This window comes from Chiloscyllium plagiosum, unplaced genomic scaffold (assembly GCF_037043375.1).
Source record: "Chiloscyllium plagiosum isolate Xiang-an unplaced genomic scaffold, Cpla_swu_hap1 HiC_scaffold_28, whole genome shotgun sequence".
NCBI lineage: Eukaryota > Metazoa > Chordata > Chondrichthyes > Orectolobiformes > Hemiscylliidae > Chiloscyllium > Chiloscyllium plagiosum.
The window spans coordinates 51,494,636-51,518,243 of NW_028270166.1; the positions used below are offsets into that span (position 1 = coordinate 51,494,636).

At 45.2% G+C, this 23,608-nt stretch overlaps 1 protein-coding gene across 4 annotated transcripts in view; it reads right to left on the minus strand.

Moving 5' to 3' along the window:
- Nucleotides 1-1,236: 1,236 nt before the first annotated feature.
- Nucleotides 1,237-23,608, minus strand: part of palm1a (paralemmin 1a) — a 304,566-nt gene continuing 282,194 nt past the window's right edge. For all 4 annotated transcript variants that reach the window (XM_087976206.1, XM_087976207.1, XM_043683614.2 and 1 more), the window contains exon 8: nucleotides 1,237-6,749. In XM_087976206.1, coding sequence (XP_087832332.1) covers nucleotides 6,076-6,749 — 674 coding nt within the window. In that variant the 3' untranslated portion in view covers nucleotides 1,237-6,075. The remainder of the gene's footprint in view (nucleotides 6,750-23,608) is intronic.

Consider the following 23,608-nt stretch of genomic DNA (forward strand, 5'->3'; position numbering starts at 1 on the left):
GAGGAAAAGGCAGAAAATGGAGTTGAGGATTATCAGATCAGCCTGGATCACATTGAATGGTGGCGCTGACTTGCCTGTTCCTACATCTTACTGTCTGATGGCCTTGTCTTTCCAATTGTCGCTGTAGATACCAGAGACAGACATTATTGAGCCTTTTTTCTTGGCGGGTATTGGTTGGGTTTCCTGGCCAGAAAGCTGAGGGTGCAGCACCTGGAAAAGCACCTTGCTCCTGAAAGTCACTTGGTTGTTCCTAGCTGCCCATCTTGTTGGGAGTGGCTCCCTTGTCAATGAGCTTGCAGAGTTCTGTCAGTGATACCAAAATATTTTTAATCAACCTCTTCTGAGATGTTATTACACACCTCTGGCTCAGGTGGGACATGAACCCAGGGCTCCTGGCTCAGAGATAGAGACACTACCACTATGCCAGAAGTTGACTCTGAGCACGGTGGGAGACACCTTTGATACTCAGTAGCACAACAGAATCTGTGTTTCTGTAGGATACCACTTTTGCAAACTTTACATCCTCTTCTCTCCACCAACATTGCACTCCCACAACAACTCTGCCTGTTCATGTCCAGCTTTGGGACTTTGTTGCTGCTGGTTGAATCCCAGCCAACATCTTCCCATTCCACATTACCTGCACAGCTCAGGAAAGCTATCAACTAGGTTAGTACCCAAGTTCCTACTTGCCTATGGGAGACAAGACTTATACAATGGGCTGGAAAGTTAAAGAAAAGATTACTTTTAAGCATGGGATTCAGAAAAAGGTCACTGAATGAGTATAATCCAACTTCCAGAAAACCATGAAAATGAACAACCAGGACAGTCAAAAAAAACAGAAAGTGGAACCAACATGAAAAACCAAGTTGCTTAACAAAACCAAGTGTGCAAATTTCAGCCATGGAATCAAGGTACAAATCTGATTAAGAGAGAAACTATTCAGAGTGTAAGTGATCTTGAGAAATCTCCAGGATAGGAATTGAGTGCTTCCAAGAAATCTTTGGATGTATTCAATCACATGAAGAACAAAAGGCATATTTTTCAACATACAAGACTTTGCAATTGGAGACCAACTCATCTGGAAAGCCTACAGCAAAAGAGATCATTAAAACTACAAAACTAACACTAGAACATTTACTTAAACCAGTTGAGAAATAATCAATTGTACTTTAAAATTTTTTTATGTTCCCAATCCAATTCCTAGGATTTAGTCACATTAATAACATTTCCATTTAATCACATCTAAATTTTATTTTTGATTACTATACAGTTTTGCATATTAAATTTCACATTGTTCCAAACAGTTAAATACAGTCGACTCCACTTGGGTGCATGTGGCAAGAGCAGTTTCAAGTTCTATAATTTAGCTTTGTTAATTTTCCTTCCATTTGTTTACAGTCCCAATCCTCTAATGAAACATTGGCATTTAATACTTGTTTTTCCCTCTTACAAATTGGTGGATTCCTGCTAACCATCAATGGGAGTAAACTGTCAGGTTATCCACATCAGTGGTACAGATAGTTCAAGTTCTTTGATCTTCTAGTTAGAACTCTACAATTTCATTACCATATGACATCTCAGTTAGTTGTTGGAAGATGGTCCACTTGTGAAAGTGAGCCTTAAGGAGAACAGTTCTGCATGCACAAGGTGGAAAGGACAGCAAGTGTTATTGCCAGATGCTTCGAAGGGGGGTTGACTGTAATGCACACCTCAAACAACTTCCCTCACACAAAACAAAACATTCTGTTGGTGTTGGATTCTTTAATATAGAGCAAACATTGTACAGCGTGTATACTTTGTCCCGTATGAGTCCAGAGACTATGTATCACCAAATAAGCATTTGGACACCTCAGACAAGCATATTGTGAGGTGTGTGTGTGTGTGTGTCTGTGTGTGTGTCTGTGTGTGTGTGTCTGTGTGTACTGCACACACCACAAATTAACAGTAATTATAAGATGTCATAACAAAAATATATGCATTAAATTTTCTTTTACTAAAGTTGTCAATGGGAACTGATTCTTCTTGTTTTTAAAAAAACACAAAGCATTTTTAACATAAAAGTTAGACAATCATTTGCAACTTGTATTCCAAAGTACTCATTGTCCATGCTCCAATATGTTTTAATACTAGGTATCTGTTTATCTGGCTGAATGTTGTAAAATAGTCTTTTGGACAATGTGTTTAAAAGCCCCTCAAGAACCAATGTATGCGATAGGATTTTGGAAGGGGTATAATACAGAAGAAATTACTAAGGGTTTCCAACCCTTTACAACACCAGCACTAAACAACAAAGAACACAAATCGATTACAAAGCCTAATGCCTGACACATGAAGGGAATCTGCACTCTGATTGATTTTGCCTCTCAGCTACAGAGAGCTGGAGTCCCAAAGTCTCAGAAATCCAGAAGCACATTACAGACATGGTGCTCAGACCTTCAGGGAAGTGCACATCACACTTACACATGTGCTACACCGAAGAATTTATGTGAGATCACTCGTGCCACAGGCCTCTGGAATGTGTTGAATAAAATGGGACTACTTTATTAACTAATGAGCATGCTCGCACTATCATATCCATCTCTAACCAGGTTAGAGAAATCTAAACATGATCCAAAGCCATTCCCAAGGCATTGTGTTCAAAAATAGATATATGTGTTTATAGATCTATACATATACTGCTTTCTCCAATAACAGGCTGGGAATTTTCAATAATAGTTCATGGAGAGCAACAAAATGGGAAAGCATTTTAGAGAAATTTGATTGTCTTGCTTACTCCCATTTTTAATGAAGTTTCCATTAACAAAAACAATAACAACTTTTGTAGTGATATCGTTTGGTGCAATCTTTGGTAATGCCTGGAATCACCATGGAACAAATAATGTGATCAGGAACACGAGAGGAATGAAGTGAGTTCCCAGGATTTCTGAGTTACTCTCTCTCACACAAATACACACCGTACACACAAACACACTCGTACACATAAATACACACCCGTACACACAAACACACACCCGTACACACAAAGACACTCGTACACATAAATACACACTCGTATACACAAACGGACAGAAAGGCTGTCTACAGGCAAACTCACATACAAATGCACACACATGCGCACACGCACACACTTATGCAAGTACAGGCGTACATACAAACAGGTAAGTACAGATGGACTCAAGCAAACTTATAAAGGGAAATGTATACAAAGTTTTATTCAAACACAGGAGCACTCACACATTCAAACACACACACACACGTTCTAAAAAAACATAAGCACGCAGGCACTTCAGCAAACACATTCAAACCAAGTGAACTCAACTCAGCTCAGGAACAATCAGATCCACAGCTTCAAGTGGTGTACTTTTTAAAATCAAGTTTGGACACTTGCACAAGTCAGATTTGATCTGGATTGTATTTAGAATGACTTAAGAATCACTAAGTTTGCATGACACCATTTGTATCTGAATCTTTAATCTGGACAATCAGTCAATTCAGATTTGAACTGATTAGAATCTGGAGCAGAAAGTGGACTGAGAATCTTCACCTATTAAGCAATGTTGCAATTGGTCTCTAGGCTCATTGAACCTTTGGATAGATGTAAAAAGGAATTGCAGACAGATTGCAGTCGGATAAAAAAAAACACCATCAGTTAACTACTTTTACAATGATCTGTAATCAGCTTGGAGCTATAGAACATGCAGAGAAAAATAAAATTGTCCCATTGTATCACGTCATACATATACGCTGAGAGTAGTGCATGGTGCCTGGCAGTGTATAGAATAGGTTGATCTGGTTCAAGACTAACTGTGATGTAGAAAAGTGTTTCAAAATTAGGGATGCAATGATTCAGAAAATCCAAACTGTACAGACAAATTTTCAGGCTGACTAAGATCTCAGCTGCCAGTTTGACATTGATAACACCGAAATCTCAATGTAGAAAAACCAAAGTTGATTTAACATTGACTGTATATATACATTAACAGAGTCTTTCAAAGTTAATGAAAATTCAGTGGTCAACCATCTTGTACGCCTAAGAAAGGAGTTCAGTGCTCAGTTAAAGATCAGTCAATGTATGGTCTGAAGAAATGGACTAAGCAGTACATGCGCTGAAGGAATCCAGTCAAATGATTCCTGTCTGTGGAGGAATTACTGGTTTCATTTCACTAAAACTGTAGCTTGAGCAGTAAGAAATAAAAAAGCATGTTGGACAAAAACTAGCATTAATCTAGTTTCAGGAGTTTTCGTGAATGATCTAGCCCATTATTTAACAGCAAGGGTACCCCACTATGTTTGTCCAGCAATAGATTCTCTACAGGATATCATAACCCCTTTGGCAAACTGGTTATGATCCAAAATGACCAAACAACAGTATTAACATTAATTTATTTTTGCTTATCCGGATCATTTAAGGCATCATATATCACCATGAAGTAGCGAGATTGAACTCAATGGCACTGTGGCTCAATAAAGGACAGAACTTATTCACATTGATATGACTTCGATGAGAAAAGGTGGGACTCACTGTACTAAAGCGAAATTCCAAGCATCATATATTTGTGTACAGTACAGTTTCCAGGTTGATCAGATGACAGAAGAATGAACTTGATGAGAAAGTTTTACTATGAGTTTTGACTATGCACTTTTTAACCCTTACATTACCAGCAGATTCCCAGAAACATCTCCTTTGACTGACTTAGTCTGTTTTCGGTTGAAGTTTTAGAAATTCATTCAAGGATGTGAGTAGCATTGGCCAGACCAGCACTTATTACCCATCCCTAATTGCCCAGAGGACAATGAAGTGTCAATCTGTAGGTATGGAGTCACGTGTAGGCCAGATCAGTTAAGGATGGCAATTTCCTTCCCTAAAGGACATTAATGAACCAGATGGGATTTTGTGACAATTGACAATGGTTTCATGATCATCATTAGATTCCTAATTCCAGATATTTATTGAAATCAAATTCCACCATCAGCCATGGCAGGATTTGAACCTGGGACCCTAGAACAGTGTCTCTGGATTAATTGTCCTGTGATAATATCACTAGATCATCACCTCCCCTAGAGATCAGTTACAATACAAACCATATTTACAAAAGGTAGGCCTGGCTTTATTACTGTAACACTATGACCCAATTATTACATGACACAATTAAATTCTGATTTTGAAGAAACTAAAATGATTCAATCCACCCATCCCTTTTCTCTCCGGTCGTGAGGCCTTCACTCTTTTGAAATTTGAACTTAATTTATGTTTGAACTTAAAAACAAAACCTTTTTGTTTTTAAAAAGAGGTTTAAGTCCTCTTTAAAAACTGTTCAAGTCCTTCCTCCCAACTGTTCACTTTTGGTGAGAGACAATGAAAGAAAATGTCCTAAAGAAATGTAGGCGAAGGTTGGATTGGCCGTGGGACATTGCCCATAAAGTTCAGATATGTGTGGGCGAGCAACGGGGAATGTAGGGTTACAGGGATAGGGTGGGTCTGGGTGGGCTGTGTTTCGGCAGGTCAGTATGGACTCGATGGGCCAAATGGTTTGTTTCCACACTATAGTGATTCTGTGATTCTATCAGTTACTTTTAAAGGACATAGTTTAAGCCATTTCTGAGCTCTGGGTCTGCTGACTTACAGAGTGATCAGGGCAACCTTTGGTCACTGACAAGCACTGCTTCCTGCCCAACAGCTTGGACAGGCGTCACTTTACAGAGATCAATTGTGAGTTTGTTTTCTTTCTGTGTTGAGAGATGGCTTGTTTATGACAACTCTCATATTGCTTGTGGATGATTGCAATGGGACATTACAGCACCATCATGTCATCGCCAAGGTCGACTCAGTGAAGCTCTACTGTACTCAATGGATGATGTTTCGGGTACCATGCAGCCAATTAGCTCTCAGCTTTTATTTAGGCCCTGACCAAATGCCAATGAAAATGCAGGTCTTTGCGAAATTGCGATGGATTGGCTGCAATCCTTGCATCCCCAATTAAAGCATGTGTTAAGTTAGAAGACATACAGTGCATCTGAAGACTATGAACATATAACATTCCGACTGTACAATAAGAAGGATAAGACAGGGCGCGATCACATCACGACGCAGCACTGACAACGTTGCTTCTCCTTCAAATCCTCCACCTCGTCTACTGCCTCTTTACCCTTCCCAGCCGCCTTCTCCTCTGCACCCTGGGCAGCGGTGGTGCCATTGGGAGGGGCCTGGCTCTCCCCTGGCCTCTCGCTCTTGCCATCAGCATCTTCAATCACCACAAGCTCTGCTTTGCCTGTTCCATCATACCCGAGCACCTTCTTGGTCTCATTCTCGTCCTCGACGTCCTGGTAACCCATGAAGATCATGGTAACCGGCTGGTCTTTGCTAGGCTCTGCGCCATCCCCCGGAGTTTTCTGAAGGATTTTAAGGCTCTCTCCGGCCATCCCGTCCGGCTTTAGCTTCTCTGGGGTCTGACCGTCGGCCTGGAGCTGACCATGAGGTCCTTTCCCCTCAGGAGCCAGCGCTTTATTGAAGTCTGTCACCTTGTCAGCCTTCTGTATCAGCTCGTCCACCTCGGTGCTCGTGAGAAGGTGGACTCCGTTCTCCACTGCTCCGTCACCTTTGCGCATCTCATGGATAACCTTGAGGTCATCCTCGTAGACCTTGACTCCTTGTTGCTTGAGGTTCTTGGGAGACACACTGCTGGTGGACAGGACTTTGGTCTCCCCTGTTACATTGTCCTTCTCCACCGTAATTTCCACCGCAAACATCGCTGCAAACAACAAAAGGAGCTGAATGTCAGCAAATAGGTAACAAAAAAATACAGTCACTGCATGTTAAGGACTAGTGGCAATGGTTCCATAATCTGGTGGGTAAATCTCTCCCACCACAGCTCTTCAAATAACAAAAGACAGCAAACTTTGTTTGAACCGACACCTTCCCCAATGACCTGAAATCTCATGAGCCGGCAAAACATATAAGTTGAAACTTTATTGCTGGAACAGCACAGCAGGTCAGGCAGCATCCAGGGAACAGGAGATTCGACGTTTCGGGCACAGGCCCTTCTTCAGGAATGAGCAGAGAGTGTTCAGCAGGGAGGAGGGACTTGGAGGAGGGGCGTTGGAAATGTGATAGGTGGAAAGAGGTCAAGGTGAGGGTGATAGGTCGGAGTAGGATGGAGGCGGAGAGGTCAAGAAGAAGACTGCAGGTCAGGAAGGCGGTGCCGGGCTGGAGGGATTCGGCTGAGACAAGGTGGGGGGAGGGGGGATGAAGAAACTGGTGAAGTCCAAGTTCATCCCCTGTGGTTGGAGGGTTCCCAGTCGGAAGATAAGACGCTCATCCTCCGACCGTCGCGTTGTTGTGGTTTGGCAGTGGATGACCTGCATATCCTCGGTGGAGTGGGAGGGGGAGTTGAAATGCTGTGCTACAGGGTGGTTGGGTTGGTTCGTCCGGGTGGCCCAGAGCGCTACCTCGTGCTCCCACGAGGAGGTTGAACAGTTCATCGCGCTACCTCGTGCTCCCACGAGGAGGTTGAACAGTTCATCGCGCTACCTCGTGCTCCCACGAGGAGGTTGAACAGTTCATCCACTACACTAACACCTTCCACCCCGACCTCAAATTCACCTGGACAGTCTCGGACTCCTCCCTCCCCTTCCTAGACCTTTCTGTTTCTATCTCAGGCGACCGAATCAACACGGACATCTACTACAAACCAACCGACTCCCACAGCTACCTGGACTACACCTCCTCCCATCCTGCCCCCTGTAAAAACGCCATCCCATTCTCCCAATTCCTTCGTCTCCGCCGCATCTGCTCCCAGGAGGACCAGTTCAAAATACGTACAACACAGATGGCCTCCTTCTTCAAGGACCGCAATTTTCCCCCCGACGTGGTCGACGGTGCCCTCCACCGCATCTCCTCCACTTCCCGCTCCTCCGCCCTTGAGCCCCGCCCCTCCAACCACCACCAGGACAGAACCCCACTGGTCCTCACCTACCACCCCACCAATCTCCATGTACAGCGCATCATCCGCCGTCACTTCCGCCACCTCCAAACAGACCCCAGCACCAAGGATATATTTCCCTCCCCTCCCCTATCAGCTTTCCGTAGAGACCACTCCCTCCGCGACTCCCTTGTCAGATCCACACCCCCCACCGACCCAACCTCCACTCCCGGCACCTTCCCTTGCAACCGCAGGAGGTGCAACACTTGCGCCCACACCTCCCCCCTCACTTCTCTCCAAGGCCCCAAAGGAAACTTCCATATCCGCCACAGATTCACCTGCACCTCCACCCACATCATCTACTGCATCCGCTGCAGCCGGTGTGGCCTCCTCTATATTGGGGAGACAGGCCGCCTACTTGCGGAGCGATTCAGAGAGCACCTCTGGGCCACCCGGACGAACCAACCCAACCACCCTGTAGCACAGCATTTCAACTCCCCCTCCCACTCCACCGAGGATATGCAGGTCATTGGACTCATCCACCGCCAAACCACAACAACGCGACGGTCGGAGGAGGAGCGTCTTATCTTCCGACTGGGAACCCTCCAACCACAGGGGATGAACTTGGACTTCACCAGTTTCTTCATCCCCCCTCCCCCCACCTTGTCTCAGCCGAATCCCTCCAGCCCGGCACCGCCTTCCTGACCTGCAGTCTTCTTCTTGACCTCTCCGCCTCCATCCTACTCCGACCTATCACCCTCACCTTGACCTCTTTCCACCTATCACATTTCCAACGCCCCTCCTCCAAGTCCCTCCTCCCTACCTTTTATCTTCTCCTGCTGAACACTCTCTGCTCATTCCTGAAGAAGGGCCTGTGCCCGAAACGTCGAATCTCCTGTTCCCTGGATGCTGCCTGACCTGCTGTGCTGTTCCAGCAATAAAGTTTCAACTTTGATCTCCAGCATCTGCAGACCTCACTTTCTCGGCAATACATATAAACCTTAAATGCATATTTATTGTATTATTGCGATCTCCCCAATGTCTGAGTAATCAGATGAGGGTGCAAATGAGAAAGCTCTCTACTGGTAATATTTAAGGAAAGGTTAGATCATTATTTATGCTGTAAATAAAGTATAACGGTCATATGTTACGTTTTTATTACTTGGCATGTTTTTATATTGATTAGGCGTACCTCTCAATTATCCGGAATATTGCTTCAACAGTTACACTGCTTGTTCCCCAGGTGCTGGTTAATAAAATATTTGTAGTAATAACTCAAATGTTCCATAGACAACACCTTCCAAACCCATATCATCTATCAGGTAGCTGGCCAAATGCAGCTAATGCATGGAACACTACCCTGTGGCAAGCTCCCCTCCTAGTCACTCACCTCCCTGTGTTGTTCCTTCGGTGTCACTGGGTCAAATTTCTGGAACTCCCTTCTTCACAACCATGTGGGCGCCGACAACCCATGGACTGTAGCAGTTCAAGAAGGTGGCTCACCCCAAAGGGCAATTCATAGAATCCCAACAGTGCAGAAAGAAAGCCATTCGGCCTACACCAACCCTCTGAACTGCATCCCACCCAGACCCACCCCTTACCCTCTCCCCATAACTCTGTTTCCCCATGGCTGATCCACTTAGCCTGCACATCCCTGAACAATTCAGCGTGGCCAATCTACCTAACCTGCACATCTGAATGTCCAAACTCCACACAGACAGTCACCCAAGGGTAGGATCGAACCCGGGTCTCTGGAGCTATGAGGCAGCAGTGCTAACCACTGAGCCACCCAATGAAGGACAGCAACAAACACCAGCCCAACCAGTGAAACCCACATTCCATGAGTGAAGAAAAGTAAAACCAATTTGGTCTTCCACATTGACCTGAAAGTGAAAATCAGGTCTGAGCTTAGGTCCTCATTGAACCAACTGCAGCTTCAACAGTGCAGCACTCCCTCAGCACCTTAACTCACAGAATTTTCATCCCAATCTACAAGCTGAAGTGACTGCAGTGGGGCCTATAGCGAGAACCTGCTGGGTTAATGATCAGATTGTCACTTCTGAAACCTGATTCTGGATTAGTGGTGCTGGAAGAGCACAGCAGTTCAGGAATCTGATGAAGGGCTTTTGCTGAAACGTCAATTTTGCTGCTCCTTGGATGCTGCCTGAACTGCTGTGCTCTTCCAGCACCACTAATCCAGACTTCTGAAACCTGGTTGACTCTGATTAATAGAGTTTTAGAGTCATTATTATAGTGAGGAGGTCATTCTATCCTTTGAGATTATACTGACCCTATGAAGTAAACCTGCTAATCCTATTCCCTCACTCCATCCACGCAGTCCTGTTACAAATGTCCATCCGATTTTCTTCTGACATCACTAATCTGAATTCACTGCTCTCAAAGGCAGTCAGTCATCATTAATTGCTGTGTCTCATTCCAAAAATCTTCGAGCTGTGTCCCCTTGTCATTGGACCATCAGCTAATGGAACAATTTCTCTTTGACCATTTTAAACACAGAACTTTGAACATTCTAGTGCAGTCCAGGCCCTTCGGCCCTCAATGTTGCGCCGACCTGTGAAACCAATTTGAAGTCCATCTCTCCCCCACTATTCCATTTTCATCCGTATGCCTATCCAATGACCATTTCAATGCCCTGCAACAACTCTACTACTGTTGCAGGCAGTGCGTTCCACGCCCCTACTAATCTCTGAGTAAAGAAACTACCTCTGACATCTGTCCTATATTGATCACCCCTCAATTTAAAGCTATGTCCCCTCATGCTGCCCATCACCATTGAGGAAAAAGGCTTTCACTGTCCACCCTACCTAACCCTCTGATTATCTTATACGTCTCAATTAAGTCACCTCTCAACCTTCTCACGAAAACAGCCTCAAGTCCCTCAGCCATTCCTCGTAAGACCTTCCCTCCATACCAGGCAACATCCGAGAGGTTCCCATGGGGGACTGGTTAGCAAGGTTAGATCTCATGGAATACAGGGAGAACTAACCATTTGGCTTAAAGGTAGAAGACAGAGGGTGGTGGTGGAGGGGTGTTTTTCAGACTGGAGACCTGTGACCAGTGGAATGCCACAAGGATCAATGCTGGGTCATTTTCGTCATTTATATTAATGATTTGGATGTGAGCTTAAGAGGTATAATTTGTAAGTTTGCAGATGACACCAAAATTGGAGATGTAGTGGACAGTGAAGAAGGTTACCTCGAATTACAATGGGATCTTGATCAGATGGGCCAATGGACTGAGGAATGGCAGATAGAGTTTAATTCAGATAAATATGAAGTGCTGCATTTTGGGAAAGCAAATCTTAGCAGGATTTATACACTTAACGGTAAGGTCCTAGGGAGTGATGCTGAACAAAGAGACCTTGGAGTGCAGGTTCACAACTCCTTGAAAGTAGAGTCGCAGGTAGATAAGATAAGATGGTATGCTTTTCTTTATTGAGTACTGAGTACAGGAATTGAGAGGTCATGTGGTTGTACAGGACATTGGTTAGACCACTGTTGGAATATTGCGTGCAATTCTGGTCTCCTTCCTATCAAAAGGATGTTGTGAAACTTGAAAGGGTTCAGAAAAGATTTATAACGATTTCGCCAGGGTTGGAGGATTTGAGCTACAGGGAGAGACTGAATAGGCTGGGGCTGTTTTTCCTGAAGCATTGGAGGCTGAGGTGATGATCTTATAGGGTTTTATAAAATCATGAGGGGCATGGATAGGATTAATAGCCAAGGTCTTTTCCCTGGGGTGGGGGAGTCCAGAACTAGAGGGCATAGGTTTAGAGTGAGAGGGGAAAGATATAAAAGAGAACTAAGGGGCAACTTTTTCATGCAGAGGGTGGTGCATGTGTGGAATAAGCTGCCAAAGGAAGTGGTGGAGGCTGGTACAATTGCAACATTTAAAAGGCTTCTGGATGGATATATGAATAGGAAGGGTTTGGAGGGATATGAGCCGGGTGCTGGCAGGTGAGACTAGATTAGGTTGGGATATCTGGTTAGCATGGATGATTTGAACCGAAGGGTCTGTTTCCGTGCTGTACATCTCTATGACTCTGTGACTCTATCTTTCCTATAATGCGGTAACCAGAACTGTACGCAATACTCCAAGTATGGCTGCATCAGAGGTCTGTACAGCTGCAGCATGACCTTGTGGCTCCAAAACTCAATCCCTCTACCAATAAAAGCTAACACACCGTATGCCTTCTGAACAACCCAATCAACCTGGGTGGCAACTTTCAGGGATCTTTGTACCTGGACACAGAGATCTCCCTGCTCATCTACACTACCGAGAGTCTTACCATTAGCCCAGTACTCTGCATTCCTGTTACCCTTCCAAAGTGAATGACCTCACACTTTGTTGCATTAAACTCCATTTGCCACCTCTCAGCCCAGCTCTGCAGCTCATCTATGTCCCTCTGTAACCTGCAACATCCTTCGGCACTACCCACAACTCTACCGACCTTTGTGTTATTCGCACATTTACTGACCCATTCTTCTACACCCTCATTTAGGTCATTTATAAATATGATAAACTGCAGTGGGCCCAAAACAGATCCTTGTGGTACACCACAAGTAACTGAGCTCCAGGATGAACATTTCCCAACAACGACCACCCTCTGTCTTCTTTCAGCTAGCCAATTTCTGATCCAAAGCACTAAATCACCTTCAATCCCATGCCTCTGTATTTTGTGCAATAGCCTACCATGGGGAACCTTATCAAACGCCTTACTGAAATCCATATACACCACATCAACTGCTTTACCCTCATCCACCTGTTTGGTCACCTTCTCAAAGAACTCCAAAAGATTTGTGAGCACGACCTACCTTCACAAAACCATGCTGACTATCCCTAATCAAGCTATTCCTTTCTAGCTGATCATAAATCCTATCTCTTTTAACCTTTTCCAACACTTTACTCACAACTGAAGTAAGGATCACTGGTCTCTAATTTCCAGGGTTGTCTCTACTCCCCCTCTTGAACAAGGGGACAACATTTGCTATCCTCCAATCTTCTGGCAATACTCCTGTAGACAATGATGACATAAAGATCAAAGCCAAAGGCTCTGCAATCTCTTCCCTGGCTTCCCAGAGAATCCTTGGACAAATCCCATCCGGCCCAGGGGGTTTATCTATTTTCACACTCTCCAGAATTGTCTTGTGAACCGCAATCTCGTAGCCTGTATCTCAGTGTTCTCCTCGACAACATTTTTACAGTGTAAAAATTTTCTAGAGGAAAAATATTCATTTCGCGCTTCCCCTGTCTCCTCTGACTCCTTGCACAACTTTCCACTACTATTCCTGATTGGCCCTAATCTTTCTCTAGTCATTCTTTTATTCCTGATATACTGATAGAAAACTTTAGTGCTTTCCTTGATCCTATCTGCTAATGACTTCTCATGTCTTCTCCTTGCTTGTCTTAGCTCTCCCTTTAGGTCTTACCTGGCTAGCACCTGAACTGAGTCTTCGGTCTCATCTAACATAAGCCTTCTTCTTCCTCTTGACAAGAGATTCAACTTCTTTCATAAACCACAGTTCCCTCACTCAACCACTTCCTCCCTGCCTGACAGTTACATAATTATCAAGGACACGTAGAGCTGTTCCTTGAATAAGTTCCATATTTCAACTGTGCCCGTCCCCTGCAGTTTCCTTCCCCATCTTATGCATCCTAAATCTTGCCTGATCACATCATAATTGTCTTTCCCTCAGCAATAACTCTTGCTCTGCATTATATACCTATTCCTTTCCATCACTAAAGTAAACATAATGAAATTGTGGTCACTATCACCAAAGTCCTCACCTACCTCCAAATCTAGCACCTGGCCCAGTTCATTACCCAGTACCAAATCCAATGTGGCCTCGCCCCTTATTAGACTGTCTACATACCGTGTCAGGAAACCCTCCAGACAAAAACTGACCCATCTAAAGGAAAGTTGAAGTCTCCCATAACAAGTACCCTGTTACTCTCAATCCTATGCAGAATCATCTTTGCTATCGTTTCCTCTACATCTCTGGAACAATTTGGAGGCCTATAGAAAACTCCCAACAGGGACCCTCTCCTTTCCTGTTTCTAACCTCAGCCAAGACTACCTCAGTAGATGAGTCCTCAAACATCCTTTCTGCCACCGTAATACTGTCCTTGACCAACAATGCCACACCTCCCCCTCTTTTACCATCTTCCCTGTTCTTACTGAAACATCTAAACCCTGGAACCTGCAACAACCATTCCTGTCCCTGCTCTCTCCATGTCTCCGAAATGGTCACATCATTGAGGTCCCAACGACCAACCCATGTTGCATGTTCATCCACCTTATTCCAGATGCTTCTGGCGTTGAAGTAGTCACACTTCAAACTACCTTCCTGCCTGCTGGTACATTCTTGTGACCTTGAAACGTCACTTCTGATCTCACTACTCTCAACTTCCTGGACACTGGAGCTACTATTCAGGTTCCCAACCCCCTGCTGGATTAGTTTAAACCCTCCCAAAGAGCATTAGCAAACATCCCCCACCCCCCCCCCCCCCCCCCCCCCTCACGCCCAGGATATTGGTACCCCTCTGGTTCAGGTATAGACCGTCTCGTTTGTAGAGGTCCCAACCACACCAGAATGAGCCTCAATTATCCAATTATCCGAAACTCTCCCTCCTGCACCATCCCTGTAGCCACGTGTTCAACTCCTCTGTCTTCCTATTCCTCTCCTCACTGGCATCTTATCTTGAAGACCTCAATTAGAACTTCCCTTTGTTGCAGGCACATCTCCAACTACATTTTGTAACTAACATCCCCAATCCCTGAAACTATTCCAGTAAATCTTCATATGAATCTCTCAAGGACCCTTCTATCCTTCCTAAACATTAGTGAACAGGATTGGGTGCAATTCTTATTAAGGCCTCACTCGAGCTTAATAAAGGACCACAGAAACTTGTCTGTTTTTGTTTTCAATACCCCAGTGTTGGAAACTCAAGAACCCATATTACTTTGCTCACCACCTTCTCACTAGATCACTCCGAACAGTCCAGGTCCCTCTGCCTCCGATATTACGACCATAGATTTTAAATTGACCCTCCCATGAAAGTGGAATCTCTTTTGAAAAAAATGAGGCAATCGTTTTTTACCTCTCCAAAACCAAAAGAGAAAATGCTGGAAAATCTCAGCAGGTCTGCCTGAGCTGAGATTTTCCAGCATTTTCTTTTTTGGTTTCAGATTCCAGCATCTGCAGTAATTTGCTTTTATCCAGTTTTTTTTCCTCACAGAGGGTTGTGAGTGTTTGGAACTCTCTCCTTGACCAGACACTGGAAGCAGAATCGGTGAATCTTTCTTAAGGCAGAGGTAGACAGATCCTTGTTCCGAATGGGGTGGGGGTGGGGTAGGAGAAGTTAGGAATGAGGATTTGAGGTTACAATCAAATCAATTATATTCTTCTTGGGAGGGTGGAATAGGTTCGAAGGGCTGAATGGTCGACTTGTCCTCGCTGTTCAGTGACAGAGAAGGAAGAGCGATGTCGCTCCAAGTCAAGATGGTGACTGAGGGGACAGGGGGCTTGGCGATTTTCTGCCCTTATCCTCCTGGTTGACAGAAGATGGGAACTTGGAAGGCATAGTCTATGGAAGTTTTGTGAGTTATTTCATTACTTGAAGAGCAGTAGTGGAGGTATCCAAGGGATTTATGTTTGTTTCTCTATTCTGTAAAATTGTTCCTTTATCTTAAGGAGCTCTGAGACTAGGAACCGAGGGCACAGCCTTAGAGTGAAGGACAACCCTTTCGAACTGAGATGAAGAGGAAATTCTTCAGCCAGAGGGTGGTGAATCTGTGGAACTCATTGCCGCAGAGAGCTGTGGAGACCAAGTCATTGAATGTATGCAAGAGGGATGGACATGTTCTTGATGAGTAAAGGTATCAAGGGATATGTGAGAAGGCAGGGGAATGGGATTGAGAAAAGTCTCAGCAATGATCAAATGGGCCGAATGGCTAATATCATATGGTCTTGTGGTGTGTACAAGATCAGCTGTCAGTATTTTCATTTTGAGGCTCTGTCATGTAACTTGAATTACTTCAACAGAATGGTGTTTGTAATTATTGCTGCACAGAGGAAACATAATACACTGAACCAATCACAAATCTGAGCAATACTTCACAGAGAGATATCTTCTTCCTCCTGATTGTTGTTTATCTTTGATATATGATTGGAGATAGTTTTCTGCTTAAGGAAATGATCAAAATTAGCTACTGCAGAGAGACTCTGCACAGGAACATGTGATGACATTGGCAATTTTTAAACATATATCCTTCCCCAACCTCCTCACTTCCTATCGATCCCTCAGTCCCTGTTGATCCCTTACTCCCTATAACTCTCTCAGTCCCTGTAACTCTCTCAGTTCCGGTCGCTCTCTCTCTCTCCCTGTTGATCCTGGAATATGTCACTGCAGCTTGCAAGCGGTTTAGCCATCCAGCAGTACCAGCAAAGCTCCAGCAGGTGGCAGACATTACCACTAATCCATAGAAAGCGACGATTGTAGATGCTGGAGATAAGAGTGGAGAGTGTGTTGCTGGAAAAGCACAACAGGTCAGGCAGCATCCAAGGACCAGGAGAGAAGACGTTTTGGGCGTAAGCACTTCATTAGGAATCTTGGAGGGATTGGGGGATGGGGTGGAGTGGGGGGATGGGTGCCCAAAGGGGCTGAGAGATAAATAGGAGGGGGCTGGGGTTTGGGAATGCAATAGGTAGATGGAGGTGGGGAGGGGGGGGGAGGTTGATGGTTATAGGTTGGAGCAGAGGGTGGAGCGGATAGGTGGGATAGGCTTGGATTTGGTGGTGGAAGAGGCCAAAGGCTTGCATGTCCTTGGCAGAGTGAGAGGGGGAGTTGAAGTGTGGAGTGGTGGGGTTGTTTGGTACATGTGTCCCAGAGATGTTCTCTGAAACATTCTGCAAGTTGGCGTCCTGTCTCCCCAATGTAGAGGAGACCACATCGAGAGCAGCAGTCCAGCAGCTTGATACTGGCCAAATACCACAGGACTAGGCTGGACTGGGCAGGGCTGGGCAGGACTGGTCTGGGCTGGGCTGGTCTGGTCTGGGCAGGGCTGGACTGGTCTGGTCTGGGCTGGTCTGGTCTGGGCAGGGCTGGTCTGGTCTGGGCAGCGCTGGTCTGGTCTGGTCTGGTCTGGTCTGGGTGGGGCTGGTCTGGGCAGAGCTGGTCTGGGCTGGGTGGGCTGGTTGCTCTGCAAACAGATTGGGCTACAAAATCTGAAATATCCTGTTGTCCCAGGGGCTTTCAGAGCCAGGGTCAGCTCGAGGGTATCTCCTTTATAGCAAATACCCAAACGTACTGCAGAGTGCTACAAGACATTTACTGAGATGGAATATGTCGGAACTCAGGCATGAATACCCCTATCTCATATCCCCCAGCTAATATCCCCCAGCTAATATCCCCCAGCTAATATGCCACACCTGTTGTCCCCCTTCAGCCACCAGGCTGCTCCCTGCTTGTTTGCCCTCACACCCTGTTACAACAAATTGGAAATCAACAGGTTTCATTTTAACAAGTACTATTCATAAGGACCAGGGAGCGTAACTTCCTGCTGTTGGTTATAATCTCTGCCCACTGACTGTGACCGGTGGATGTGGTGACAACTCTCCTGACCTTCTGGACAGGGTGAAGACTCTCTGACCTTTGACCCTCTGGACAGGGTGAAGACTCTGCTCTGGACAGGCAGGATGTCCCAAATGTCGTCAAGACTTGAACTAACAGGGGTCAGACCTGTGTGACACTGCAAGACCATGTAGTGAGCTGACAATTCTTACAAGACCGCACAGAGACTCACATAATAACATTCAAAGGGCCAATACACTACAAAATAAAACTGAAGTTATATTCAAAGTTTGTGAGAAGATTTGTAGCTCGGGTGCTCGTTGTTGTGGTTCTGTTCGCCGAGCTGGGAATTTGTGTTGCAGACGTTTCGTCCCCTGTCTAGGTGACATCCTCAGTGCTTGGGAGCCTCCTGTGAAGCGCTTCTGTGATCTTTCCTCCGGCATTTGTAGTTCTATGAACACCAACTAGCCACGAAACGACACAACCAGCTATCCTTAGTAGCCACACACACAGATGACAAGCAACATGAATTTGACTGGGACAACACTACTATTATAGGACAAGACAAACAGAGAACAGCCAGGGAATTCCTAGAGGCGTGGCACTCATCCACAGATTCAGTCAATAAGCACATCGACCTGGACCCAATATACCGGCCACTGCAGCGGACAGCTGGAACTGACAACCGGAAGCGGCAGATTCAAACCACTACAAATACCGGAGGAAAGATCACAGAAGCGCTTCACAGGAGGCTCCCAAGCGCTGAGGATGTCACCCAGACAGGGGACGAAACGTCTGCAACACAAATTCCCAGCTCGGCGAACAGAACCACAAAAATGAAGTTACATTGGCCCTGGCCTTTGACTGAGCTGTCTGAATGTCTTTGTGTTTATCATTTCATGGGATGTGGGTAGCAATGTCTGGGCCAGCATTTATTGTCCATCTTCAATGCCTTGAAGGAGATAGTGAGGAGCTGCCTTCTAGAATGTTCTGAGGGTGTAGGGCATCCACAGTGCTGTTCCACCAGAAATTTCATACCAGTGTTTAAGTACAGTCTCTCTGGCATATGAAAGATGCATTTTCACCTGATAATGTTACTGGAAACCCAAGCCTAGTCAGTAGATTTTGTAATTGTTTATGAGTGGGAGTCATTGGCTGGGTGGAGTGAGAAATGCTTGCATGTTTCTTTGAGTGTGTGCTTGGCTGGGGGTTTCTGGGTATATGGGTGCATGACAGCATTGGCATGAACGTCTGTTGTGGGCATCATGCATGTCCCATGTTTGGGAGTACGTGTGTGAGCACATATAATGGGACTCTCGGAAGGTATGCTGCCTCCCAGGTGCCAGGGTCCGGGATGTCTCTGATTGAATCCACAAGATTCTGGTGGGGAGGATGAGCAGCTAGAGTTGGGGTACACATTGGCACCAATGACATAGCTAGGAAAAGGAATGAGGTTCCAAAAAGTGATTTCAAAGAGTTAGGTTGGAAGGATGAGTAGAGTAGTAATCTCAGGATTGCTACTGGTGCCATGTACTAGTGAGGCGAGGTACAGGGAGCGAGTGCAGCTAAACACGTGGCTACAGCGCTGGTGTAGGAGGGAGGGCTTCAGATATGTCGATCATTGGGGTACCTTCTGGGGAAGGTGGGACCTGTACATGAAAGACGGGTTGCACTTAAACTGGAGGGGCACCAATGTCCTGGGCAGATTTGCTGGGCATTTCAGGAGGGTTAAAACAAGTTTGGCAGGGGGATGGGAACCAGAGGTGCAGGTCAGATCAGAAGAGAAGCTAGTTGTTGAAAGGGCAGAAATAGAATGCAGTGAGTCTGTCAGGAAGGATACACAGCTGTTACAGGAAAGGGATGGGTCAATGTCTGTCTGTTTCAATGCAAGGTGTGTCAGGAATAAGAATGATGAACTTAGAGCACGGATCAGTACTTGGAACTACGATGTTGTGGTCATAACGGAGACATGGATGTCACAGGGGCAGGAATGGTTGTTGGATGTTCCAGGGTTTAGATCTTGTGAAAAGAACTGGGAGGGGAGCAAAAGAGGAGAGAGAATAGCATTGTGAGAGAGTGCAAAACAGCTGCAGAAGAGGAGGCTGTTGAGGAGGGTTTGTCTACTGAGCCAGTATGGGTGGACATCAGTAACAGGAAAGGAGCAGTCACTTTATTGGGTGTTATCTAAATACCCCCCAGTAGCAGCAGAGAGATGGAAGAACAGATTGGACAGCAGATCTTGGAAAGGTGCTGCTGTAACAGAGTTGTTGTTGTTATGGGTAGCTTCAACTCACCCAATATTGATTGGAACCTCATCAATGCAGATGGTCTGGATGGAGCCAATTTTGTCAGGTGTGTCCAGGAAGGATTCTTGACTCAATATGTAGATAGGCCGACTAGGGGAGAGGCCATATTGGATTTGGTGTGAGGCAACAAGCCAGGCCAGGTGTCAGATCTCTCAGTGTGAGAGCATTTCGGTGACAGTGGCCACAACTGCCTCACCTTTACCATAGGATAAGAACAGACAGTATGGGAAGGTATTTAATTGGGGGAAGGGAAATTATACTGCTGTGGTGAAGGAGCCTTGGATGATGAGAAGAGGAGCTTCTCCTCAAGCGGAAGAAGGAAACTTACTTAAGTTTGAGGAAGCAAGGATCTGGCACAGCTTTAGAGGGTTACAGGGTGGCTAGGAAAGAATTCAAAGCCTTCAGAAAGGATTAGGGAAAACTCAAATCATTCTACACTTACGTGAGGAATAAGAGAATAATCAGAGAGAGAGTAGGGATGATCAGGGACAGTGGAGGGAACCTGTGCCTGGAATCTGAAGAGGTAGTGGAGGCCCTAAATCAGTTTTTTGCTTCAGTATTCACTAGAGAGAGGGACCTTGTTGATAGTGAACACACCGTGGACCAGGTTAATATGCTTGAACAGATTGATATTAAGGAAGTAGATGTACTGGAAATTCTGGGAAGCATCAAGATAGGATTTTTGGCAGTGTGGAGGAACAGTGGGATCTTAGGGTCCAAGTACATAAATCATTCAAAGTAGCCACCCAAGTTGATAGGGTTGTTAAGAAGGCAGATGGTGATTGAGTTTAAGAGATGTGAGGTTTTGCTGCAACTCTATAAAACCCTGGTTAGACCACACTTGGAATATTGTGTCCAGTTCTGGTGCCTCATTATAGGAAGGACGTAGATACTTTAGAGAGTGTGCAGAGGAGATTTACCAGGATGCTGCTGCTTGGATTGGAGGACATGTCTTATGAAGAGAGGTTGAGTGATCTTGGGCTTGTCACAGTGGAGGGAAGAAGGAAGAGAGGTGACTTGATAGAGGTGTACAAGGTAATGAGAGGCATAGATAAAGTAGATAGCCAGAGACTTTTCCCCAGGGCAGCAATGGTTGTCATGAGGGGTCATAGTTTTAAGGTGATCGAAGGAAGGTATAGGAGAGATGTCAGAGGTAGGTTCTTTACAAAGAGAGCGACGGATGTGTGGAATACACTGCCAGAGACATTAGGGACATTTAAGCGACTGCTGGACAAGCACATGGACGGCAGTAAATTGAGGGGTTTGTAGGTTAGGTTGATCTTAGACTAAGATAAGTCCTCGGCACAACATCGTGGACAAAGGGCCTGTACTGTGCTTTATGTTCTGTGTTCTATGTTCATATGAACATGGTTATATGTGCAAGCATGTGTTTAAGCATGTGAATATGTGTCTGTGTGTGAATAGGTGTATGTGTGTGAATATGTATACATGAATCTATGTGTGTGTGAGAATATATATATGTGTGTGTACATGTATGTGTGTCATACAGTCATAGAGTCATACATGGAAACTGACCCTTTGGTCCAACTAGACCCACCAACCATGTTGCCAAAGTAAACTAGTCTCACTTGCCTGCATTTGGCCCATATCTCTCTCAACCTTTCCTATTCGTGAACTTTTCCAAAGGTCTATTAAATGTTCTAACTGTACCTGCATCCACCACTTTCTCTGGGAATTCATTCCACATACAAACCATTCTCTGTATAAAATAACCTTAAAAATGCACCTCCGAGTTTTGAACTTCCTCACCCTAGGGAAACGATCTTTGCTATTCACCTTATGTATGCCCCTCATGATTTTATAAACCACTATCAGGTTGCCCCTCAACTGCCTGTGCTCCAGTGAAAAATATCTAAGCCTACCCAACCCATTTTTATAACTCAAATCCAGTCCCGGCAGCATTCTAATAAACCTTTCCAGTTTAATAATATCCTTCCCATAGCAGGGCAACCAGAACTGTACACAGTACCCCAGAAAAGGCCTCACCAACATCCTGTACAAACTCAACATAGAACATAGAACAATACAGCACAGAACAGGCCCTTTGGCCCTCGATGTTGCTCCGACCTGTGAACGATTCTCAGTTCGCGCCCCCTACACTATCCCAAAATCACCGATGTGCTTATCTAAGGATTATTTAAATCTCCCTAATGTGGCTGAGTTGACTACATTGGCAGGTAGGGCATTCCACACCCTTACCACTCTCTGCGTAAAGAACCTGCCTCTGACATCTGTCTTAAATCTATCACCACTCAATTTGTAGTTATGCCCCCTCGTACACGCTGACATCATCATCCTAGGAAAAAGTCTTTCATTGTCTCCTCTGTCTAATCCTCTGATCATCTTGTATGTCTCTATCAAATCCCCCCTTAGTCTTCTTCTTTCCAATGAGATCAGACCCAAGTCTCTCAGCCTTTCCTCATAAGACCTTCCCTCCAGACCAGGCAACATCCTGGTCAATCTCCTCTGCACCTTTTCCAATGCTTCTACATCCTTTCTGTACACCAGAACTGTGCACAATATTCCAAGTGTGGCCGCACCAGCATTTTGTATAGTTGCAGCATGACATTGCGGCTCCAGAACTCGATCACTCTACGAATGAAACCTAACACACCGTATGCCTTCTTAACAGCTATATCCACCTGGGTGGCAACTTTCAGGGATCTATGCACATGGACTCCAAGATCCCTCTGCACATCCACATGACCAAGAATCTTTCCATTGACCCAGTAGTCTGCCTTCCTGTTATTCTTCCCAAAATGCACCACCTCACATTTAGCTGCATTGAGCTCCATTTGCCATCTCTCAGCCCAATTCTGCAGTTTATCCAAGTCCCCTGCAACCTGTAACATTCTTCCAAACTGTCCACTACTCCACCGACTTTAGTGTTGTCTGCAAATTTACTAATCCATCCACCTATGCCTGCAGCTAAGTCTTTTAAAAAATGACAAAAAGCAGTGGTCCCAAAACAGATCCTTGTGACACCACACTAGTAACCGGACTCCAGGCTGAATATTTTCCATCAACCACCACATGCCACCTCCTTTCAGAAAGACAGTTTCTAATCCAAACTGCTAAATCACCCTTAATTCCATGCCTCTGCATTTTCTCCATCAGCCTACCATGTGGAACCTTATGAAAAGCTTGACTGAAGTCCATGTATACCATGCCAACTGCCCTACCCTCATCTACATGCTTGGTCACCTTCTCAAAAAACTCAATGAGGTTTGTGAGACACCACCTGCCCTTGACAAAACTATGTTGGCTATCTGAAATCAAATTGTTGCTTGCTAGATGATTATAAATCTTATCTCTTATAATCTTTTCCAAAACCTTTCCTACAACAGAAGTAAGGCTCACTGGTCTATAATTACCTGGGTCATCTCTGCTGCCCTTCTTGAACAAGGGCACAACATTTTCAATCCTCCAGTCCTCAGGTACTAAACCTGTAGACAATGATGACTCAAATATCAAAGCCAAAGGCTCTGCTGTCTCCTCCCTAGCTTCTAAGTAAAAACAATGACTGCAGATGCTGGAAACCAGATTTTGGATTAGTGGTGCTGGAAGAGCACAGCAATTCAGGCAGCATCCGAGGAGCAGCAAAATCGAAGTTTCGGGCAAAAGCCCTTCATCAGGAATTCCTGATGCTGCCTGAACTGCTGTGCTCTTCCAGCACCACTAATCCAAAACCCTCCCTAGCTTTCCAGAGAATCCTCGGATAAATCCCATCCAGCCCAGGGGACTTGTCTGCTTTCACTCCTTCGCGAA